The following is a 9487-nucleotide window of genomic DNA, read 5'->3' on the forward strand; positions in this document are numbered from 1 at the left end:
TCTCTCACCGTGGAGTCTGACACCTGTAGCAACTCAGTCGTCTGCTGCACATCTTTTTGGGGGGTTTCGTTGACAGATGAGAAAAGACGACGGAGTTGCACATTTGCAAAATGCAGGATCTCAGCGCTCAGTTCGCTGGAGAGTGATGTTGTTAAAGAGCCAGCAGGGATCAGTGAAGGAATGATAATGGGATGAGACTAATTGCATCTGCAGGGGAATAAACATGTAGGGAAGCAAATTATAATTCATTTATTTAATGATGGGCAGTTAAAACAATTCCCACAGTAGCCAGGTGTATGTTTCTGTGTGAACCGTAAGGAGCTCATTACCAGGATTTCTACTAATAATCATCATCTTCGTGTAAATACAGTGTTGCCCTTGATGAATGTTTACTGTTATTTTATTCAGACTGATTCCAATAACAAACACAAGTATTCTGATGTCGTTCCCGTTCCAGGTGGCCAACCTGCTGCGACTCTTCCAAATCCCTCAGATCAGCTACGCCTCCACCAGCGCCAAGCTCAGTGACAAGTCCCGCTACGACTTCTTCGCCCGCACCGTTCCCCCGGACTTCTACCAGGCCAAGGCCATGGCGGAGATCCTGCGATACTTCAACTGGACCTACGTATCTACAGTGGCATCAGAAGGGGACTACGGTGAGACTGGAATCGACGCCTTCCAGCAGGAGGCTCGGGCCCACCAGATCTGCATCGCCACTTCGGCCAAGGTCAGCCGCTCCATGAGCCGCTGGAGTTACGAGAACGTCATCCGCTCCCTGCAGCAGAAGTCAAACGCCAAGGTGGTCATCCTGTTCACGCGCAGCGAGGACGCCCGCGAGCTGCTGGTGGCGGCCAACCGCATGAACGTGTCCTTCACCTGGGTGGCGAGTGACGGCTGGGGCGCGCAGGAGAGCGTGGTGAGGGGGAGTGAGGCGGTGGCCGATGGGGCCTTCACCATTGAGCTGGCCTCGTATCCAATCCCCCAGTTCAACCACTACTTCACTGGCCTGCACCCGTACAACAACACCCGGAATCCCTGGTTCAGAGAGTTCTGGGAAAACCAGTTCCAGTGCAGCCTCCATGATCTGGGCTGTGGGAAGCACTCACTCCGCGAGATTCCGTTTCAGCCAGAATCCAAGATCATGTTTGTGGTGAATGCCATCTACGCAATGGCCACTGCCTTACATAACATGAGGCAGGCTCTATGCCCCAACTCCACCAAGGTGTGTGAAGCTCTCAAACCTGGCAATGGCAGAAAGTTTTACAGGGACTACATTCTCAAGGTCAAGTTTGAAGGTGAGTAAAATCCTGATAATGTGCACGGCTGCTGAAAAGTTTCGAATTTTTTTTTCAGGATGTCTAGTTGCTCTTTTTGTCATTATTCCCTCCTCCATATAAATATCCCTTCTTCACTCTGCGAGGGCTGAATGCTGCCAAAACATTTACATCACTTTATCGTCGTTTCCAATTTTTTCTAGAGTTAAATTATTGTGGTGACAAGTGTTTATACACTGCAGCTCGAGATAAACTCTGTAATGATTCAATTTGCAGATATGAATCCGTCTCTGCCCCCTCACACTCTGAGGCTCATTCATGTTTATTAATAGAGAGACAGGGTGTTTCTGTTTGAACACTGCAGATAGTACATTAACACATCCACTCTGCTCTGTGAGAGGCTCCACAAAGAAGGTTTCCTGCTGGAGCTCGTTTTGTGCAACAACATTTGCATCGATACATCCTCACATCATAGAGCCAACAAGAAATGGCTTTCCATAACCTGGAGATAATATTAATACAGCTGAAATGATGAGTTAAATAATTTTTTTGTCAACTGATAAGAAAATTAAACTAACTATTTTGACTATAGATTCATTTAATAATTTTATATTGTTTTCTCTGCTGTGTCATAGTAAATTCAATATGTCTTTATCTTTATAGACTGTGTATCATAATACAAGCATGTCTGATAATGTCACCCTGAACTGTGGGAAATACTAATATGGAAATTTCTATTGTTTTGAAATTAAATAACCATGAGATATATGAGTAATGAAAGTACTATTAGCTGCATTTAGATGACTTTTAACATTTTTAATTGGTGCTTTAGTTTAACCTTGTCTTTTGTGTGGGAATTTAACTTTATATTAAATCCTGTCTGTCTGTAATTCCCGTCAGTGTTCAACTCTTCAACTTTTCATCAAAGTAAAATGAGCCATTGTGCTGTATTGACAATTTTCTGCAGTGACTTGTCACAGTCACTGTTAAGTGTCGCCTGAGAGACAAATGAAATGTCAGCAGAGAGACGTAAATAAATAAAGAGATAAATTCAATGTGAGACTGTCCAACCAGAAAAAGACCTGCTCTGTGGGATATGTGTTCATGGTGTAAAGTCCACAGTCTTTGTGCTTTCACTTTAGGTTTTTACACCATTGTTGTGCTTGAAATTTCAACACTATATTTTCTAACACTCTCTCTTTCTCCTCTTCCCCTTCAGCACCGTTTCGACCCCCCGACACAGAGAACCTGGTCCTCTTTGATGGCTTCGGGGACAGCCTCGGCCGTTACAACATCTTCCACTATCACAAAGAGGGTGGTCGCTACGTCTACGAGAAGGTCGGCTACTGGGCCCAGAGCCTGACCCTGAACACCAGTCTGATTCCGTGGGCCGACCAGGTTGCCCCCACCTCCCAGTGTAGTGACCCCTGCAGGAAGAACGAGGTGAAGAGCATGCAGCCTGGAGATGTGTGCTGCTGGATCTGCATCCCCTGTCAGCCATACCAGTACTTGCAGGATGAGTTCACTTGTGCCGACTGTAGCTTTGGACAGTGGCCGCTGGCCAACCTGACAGGCTGCTATAATCTGCCCGAGGAGTACATCCACTGGGAAGATGCCTGGGCCATTGGACCCGTCACCATTTCCTGTCTAGGAATGATGTGCACGCTCTTCGTCATCGGCCTCTTCCTCAAACACAATGAGACGCCCGTGGTGAAGGCCAGTGGACGAGAGCTCTCCTACATTCTGCTGCTGGGAGTCCTGATGTGTTATACCATGACCTTCATCTACATTGCCAAACCCTCCACAGCAGTGTGCACGCTGCGCCGGCTGGGCTTGGGCACCTCCTTCGCCGTGTGCTACTCCGCCCTCTTGACCAAGACCAATCGCATCGCTCGGATCTTCAGCGGGGTGAAGGACGGAGCGCAGCGTCCTCGATTCATCAGCCCGGCCTCCCAGGTGGCCATCTGTGGTGCCCTGATCTCCTGCCAGCTGATTGTGGTGATGGTCTGGCTGTTGCTGGAGGCCCCGGGGGTGAGGAAGGAAGTGAGCCCGGAGAGGAGAGACGTGGTCACCCTCAAGTGTAACAGCAAGGACTCCAGTATGCTCATGTCCCTCACCTACAACTGCATCCTCATCATCCTGTGCACGGTCTACGCCTTCAAGACCCGCAAATGCCCCGAGAACTTCAACGAGGCCAAGTTCATCGGGTTCACCATGTACACCACCTGCATCATCTGGTTGGCCTTCCAGCCCATTTTCTACGTTACTGCCAGCGACTACAGGGTGAGTTGAGTGAGGTTATAAGTCATGGCCCTGTGCATGCAGTCCCTAAAGGAAGGTTGTCCTTGTTTCGCCTGTCGATGAAATGTTACCGCGTTCTTTTCTGATTTGAAGATGGCTTTTGTTTCCTGTAGTCTGAGCAGAGTACGGTGGATTTGGATTTTATATGCATGAAATCATGAACTAATGTCAGCTGGTATTGATTCAGCTGTCAGCCGTGTCTGTCTTCCCTTTGGCTCTTAGGAACATATGTTTTCGTTATAACGGAGTAGCTTAAATTCTTCACAATCAGTGAACCTGTACTTATCATGTGCCGTGCAACTTCGACTTATTTCACCTGTAAAGTGTCGATTATAAAAATTTGGATGGTGAAGCCAGTGTAAAGCTAACTAAAGCGTAAGTGGGTTCCCACTTCCTGTAGTGGTAGAACTACAGCAGTGGGTTAATCCAAATCTAGGTTTTCTACAAACCAAAACACAATGTATAAAGGACAGAGCAGTTTCCTCACATCGATTTAATCCCTCCGTCGTCTTCCCGCTCTGGGTCCCCGAGAGGTGGGAGCCAGCGAACCAAAGAACCAACACACATAGACAAACCAATCACGCTCACTTTCACACCTACGCACAATTTCAAGACTCAGACTAACCTCACCCCAATCCTCATGTCTTTGGACTGAGCCAGAGAACCTGCAGAAAACCCACATGGGGACAACATGCAAACTCCAGACAGAAAGACCGAGGCAGAGCTGGGAATTGAACCATGGACCTTCCTGTTGCTGTGACGTCACAGTATTAATCCCTTAGTTCTGTCACTATTCCTCCAAAATAATATGTGAAGAAAAATACTTTCACTAATAATATTATTCCAACCTCAGAATCTCCACCATCTTAAACAATGGCTCTATTTAAAAGTGAAAATCCACGGTGGACAGTGATTCACTCACCCCACTTCACCTCGAGTACATACAAGGAATAAATCTTTACTGGAGCGTCTCCGCTGTATCTGTTCAGACAGACACACAGACATGACGCTGCATTCTGATTGGATGTCTATGGTCATCTGTAGTCACAAGAACACACACTGCATTGATAGAAACTCAGCGTGGCCTGAGTCGTGGGGGTTTGTCCCCTCTGGGGTCCGGGCAGTGTGCGGTGAGAGCCGGAGGCAGAAGGGAGAGGCAGACAGAGGAATCCCCTGACACATTGGCTCCTGCAGAAACATGGAGGAGACAGGCGAAGACCACGAGCGCTGAAAGAGAACCGCACGTCCCTGTGTGTCCCTGTGTGTCCCAGAGTGTAGCTGTGTGGAATGGACTGTGAAAGCCTGGGAGGCTGTTTCCCAGCTGCGCCCTCTGTCCTGGGACTGCAGCGAGGCTCAGAGGAACCCTCAATCCAGGCCCGCTAGGGTGCGCGGGAAATTCACAGCCAGAATGGGTTCATCAGATAGACACAAAACTCCCCCTTTGACCGATAAATATGTACTTAAGCACTCACGTTGGCTCTAATTCTCAGGAACATGTCACTTGTCTTCTCCCGGTCTTGTACCCCTTTTGTTGTCACAGCCTGATGTAATCTCCAGAGGTAGGGTTAAAAACACAGCAGCCTAATCTGGTCAGTTCAAGTTCAAGTTGGGGAAATTCTAAACAAATGGAAGTTCCTACCGCTGAGAAGAGGCATGGATTTTTATCCAATGTCCTGGTTTTTTTATTCTCCTCCCAAAATAATTGAGCGGAGCTGAGATGATTTTCTTAGTACTTTCGTTTCTCCCAATACAATTTAAAGATATATTGGTGAAAATAATAAATTAGGTTAGTTAAGATAAGTGCTTACGTAATAAAAGTGTAAAAACACACGATACACAATGTGAGCGTTTGGGTTGGGCTGAATGAAATACCCAGATTTGAAGTCTTGTCGTCCGTCATGAAACGTTAAGGCAAATTAAACACTATCTACTGAGCCGTGGGTAACACATTTGATTATGGTAGGAAATATTGAGGATGTCCTCCACGTCCCGGGGGGAGAGCGTTTGCCACATATGCCAGAGCCGGTCATCCCATCTCAGCAGCAAACACAACTGATTAAACAGCGAGTGCAGCCAAAAGTCACAGCACCTCCATGAAGTCACTGAAGATTATTGTTGAGAAAAGGATATCTGTCTTAAAATGGACCAGTGAAGCCTCTTTGACTTGAATTAAATCAGTTCAGATGGTTTTTCTTCTTTGATATTGCTCAAATTATTATGAATAAAATGTCTCTTTGTCTCTGTGAGCTACCCTGACACTTAGTATATAAATATGTAAATTATTATGAATAAAATGTCTCTTTGTCTCTGTGAGCTACCCTGACACTTAGTATATAAATATGTAACTCAGGGAATACAGCAAAGAAAAATTGTAAATTTTGTGATTTTATATCTCCAACAGGACGTGATAGGCATTAATGTGTATGAACTGCATTTCAGAGGTGGCATGAGTCGAATCCTTTATACACTGCAAAGTAACATACACCTCAATAGACAGAAATTCACACATGGTGCCTTAAACAATATCCTATAGATTATGTGATATATACACATATATACATTATTCAGAGATATCTTCTCAATTAGTCCCTATCTTAATATAATTTTTTATCATGTGATTATTGCAATAATTGTAAATAATATACCATGAGAGAATAAGACAATGAGAAAACATTTGTGTAAGGTGATTAAATCTTATTTAGTTAATCAAATTGGGAGGATAATGGCTGCTGCTAATCTGCTATTACCTCCTTATCTCTGCTGGAGAACAGGTTCCGTGCTATGCGATATTTGGTCCCCACGTCATTTTTAATACTAGCATTAGCATTCGGGTTGATGACCTGCTGTGCCTTGTGAAAATGAAACGCACTTGCCACACACCAGACGAGGCCGAGCTGTATCCTGTTATCCCGGGAAAAAAAAAGAAAAAGAAAGAAGGCTGTGAGAGGGCTGGAAATGATGGAGCAGACGGATGACACCTAGCAAGATGTGGGCCGGGTGAGGGGAGGAGGAATGGAGGGCTGAGAGCTTGATTGACAAGCAAATAAACAGATCGCTTAACACCTCCCTTCAGCAGCCGCCGTTCTATATCATCCTCCTTCCCCCTCTGTTGCACCTGGTTGTGATTCAGAATCTGAGAGGACGTCTTTATTGTCCTCATTCCTTGTCTGACTCATGAGCCCCTGTGCTTCTAATTAGAGTGAATATTCTGGAACAATATTCTGAACCTCAGCAACGTGTCAGTGCTTATAAGGCGATTCCTCAGTAGACGTCTTTTTTTTTAATTTCCCTCTGAGCCATATCAGCTCCATGGTTGCACATTAAAAAAATCATTTTTAACACCAATAATGTCACTTAAAGTATCAACATCATTTAACACTGGCACTGAAGTGAAATTACAACTATTGCTTTTTGCTGGGATGTAAGAATTCAGCATTTCTGCCAATATAAAAACGTGAGGGTACTTTTTATTACATGTTAGGTATCCCAACTAAGTATCACTCAGTATAACGTATCAGTCTTATATAATGATGTACTAATACGCTAGCAGGACCTCTAGACTCCAGAAATCGGAATATCCTGGATGGAAACGCTGTCATTTGGAGTCTGATGCTTTCAGAAGACGAAGCCGCGGTAGAGACGTCCCACCGATACAGGCCCTCAACCAATTGCAAGTCTCAAACTCAATCATGATATTTGACCCCATTTTTCAAGGCATCAAATAATCAAAACCAAATTAAAAAAAATCCCCAAATGAACATGTGATCATACATTAGTATGATAAGAGCTACCTGAAATGACAGAAACCATCTTTGAGAATAAAAGATTTGACTTTCTGGTTTGGGCCGTCTCCCATCCGCTAACACGGTGGAGTTATTACCTAGTGCAGCCAGCCACCAGGGGGCGATTGAGGCCTCACTTCTGGGCAGCTGTGATGTTGTCCATCTTCATAGACAGTCTATGATCCAGTCTATGTTCAGACCAACCTTTCTTGAAAGTGACTTCATCACCTCTCTCCTCCTCCTCCAGGTGCAGACCACCACCATGTGCATCTCTGTCAGTCTGAGCGGCTCGGTGGTGCTGGGCTGCCTCTTCGCTCCCAAGGTCCACATCATCCTGTTCCAGCCGCAGAAGAATGTCAGCACCCTCAGGGTGGCCACCACCCGCTTCAGCGTCACCACTGGCCCAGGCTCCAGTTTCTCTCAAGGTACCACACAAAACTCAAATCAGAAAAAAACATCAAGTCACATGAAATATGATATACATTATCCTACCTGATGTATCAGTAGACGAGCCCCCCCCCCCCCCCCCCCCCCCCCCCCCACGGTCAGCCACTAACACTGGCTGTTGTATTTCCTCTTCTTTTTCAGAATCATGATCATTCATTTCTCCACAACAGGAAATAATGACCCTGTTATTTCTATAAATTAGGGAGGAAGACGTGTTATTTAAGGACAACGCGCAGCCACGATAGCGTCTGGATAATTAATTGAAAATGTGATGTTTCCCACATGCACACTTAACTGCAAAGCTTCCGATTTCCCCCCTTTATTTTACATAATTTATTCCTTGATTATCATACTGCTAATTCATCTGTGAGCACGTGGTCCTCTGGGCCAGCAGCTGAGTGCAGCAGCTCGGAGGGAAAGGTATTCGAGTGATATATATTCAATTCTCTGTGCTGTTAGTCTAAAAGAACACAACCTTCTATGTGTGTTTTGCAGCATCAGCCTCCAATGTTGTCCCCACAGTGTGTAACGGACGTGAGGTGGTGGACTCCACGACGTCGTCCTTGTGAAGACAGACGGACGTCCTGTGCCAAGCATTGTAAACAGAGTTATTTAATCACTAGTCCTGAATCAGGGGTCTCAGATATTAAAGAGGTCACACAGACGACTGTCCTGACTTAGTTGTCCTCAGAGTGCTGTGAGTACAATGTCCCGATTATTTCATTCTGTTCTTTGACTCGTAGCGATTTTTCAATGAGATGCCAATTAAGTCGCGTGTAGCCCTTCTTCTTATGGACCAATTCTACTTGCAACAATGAGGTGAATTATAGTAAATCTGTTAAATGTAATATATACGAGACGTTTTTAATGTAGATTTTGGTGAACGAGTTTGTGCTTTCTTGTAATTTATGTAAATAAAATGTGTTTTCTATTAATACTATAATGAGCTGATGGGTCCGACTACCTCTGTCCACATGATCATGATATGAATATTCCAGCAGACGATATATGCAAAACTACTTTTTTCACCTTTGCCTGCTGCTGCACATTAATGACACACGTTATATCCAGAGCTTTTGTACGGTGGCTGAAAGAGAACTCAACACACCGCCAATTCAGAAAACAACTTGATGGCGCAAACACATGCAAATGCAAAAACTTCGCAGACGATTTAACATGTGACTTTTAGCAGTGCGTTTCTATATTTGCATGTGTTGTTACTTTTTGCATGTTTTCTTAGTTTGCAGTGCGTTGAGCTCTCTCAGCCACCTTTACTTTTCAGCCAATGGAGACAAGCAGTTTGGTACCTTGCTCTCCTTCTGTCATGCAGCTGTGACAGAGCTGCCATTCAAGGTGGTTATTGTAAGGTCCAGTGTCCTGTTCCACACGTGGCTCTAAGTAACCATGTCTTCCAACATCGACCCATCAACCTCCTGAGGCCTAAAAGAAAGCATCGTAAATTCAAGGTAGCAGCGGAAATATTTTGAATCCGGATTGTCGAATTAATTTTTAATTGAAAATATACCATCACATTAAATTATTCAAATTTGAATTCAGTTTGGGTTTAAAATCTGTGCGGTTCAATATTTCATCAGCTGTTGAAGGTTTATCAGCTTCAGTCCGCTCCATCTGCCAAGACCAAACAGCCTCCACACGGAAATCACCAGCACAAATATCATCATC

At 44.8% G+C, this 9487-nt stretch overlaps 1 protein-coding gene across 1 annotated transcript in view; it reads left to right on the forward strand.

Moving 5' to 3' along the window:
- grm2a (glutamate receptor, metabotropic 2a) overlaps positions 1-8719 on the forward strand; it is a 30274-nt gene extending 21555 nt beyond the window's left edge. The window contains exons 3-6 of the mRNA XM_062401056.1: positions 458-1295; positions 2494-3557; positions 7605-7782; positions 8300-8719. Of these exons, the coding sequence (XP_062257040.1) occupies positions 458-1295; positions 2494-3557; positions 7605-7782; positions 8300-8373 (2154 nt within the window). The 3' untranslated portion in view covers positions 8374-8719. The remainder of the gene's footprint in view (positions 1-457; positions 1296-2493; positions 3558-7604; positions 7783-8299) is intronic.
- The last annotated feature ends 768 nt before the right edge of the window (positions 8720-9487 follow it).

The sequence above is a fragment of the Platichthys flesus genome, chromosome 2 (genome assembly GCF_949316205.1).
Source record: "Platichthys flesus chromosome 2, fPlaFle2.1, whole genome shotgun sequence".
Lineage (NCBI taxonomy): Eukaryota > Metazoa > Chordata > Actinopteri > Pleuronectiformes > Pleuronectidae > Platichthys > Platichthys flesus.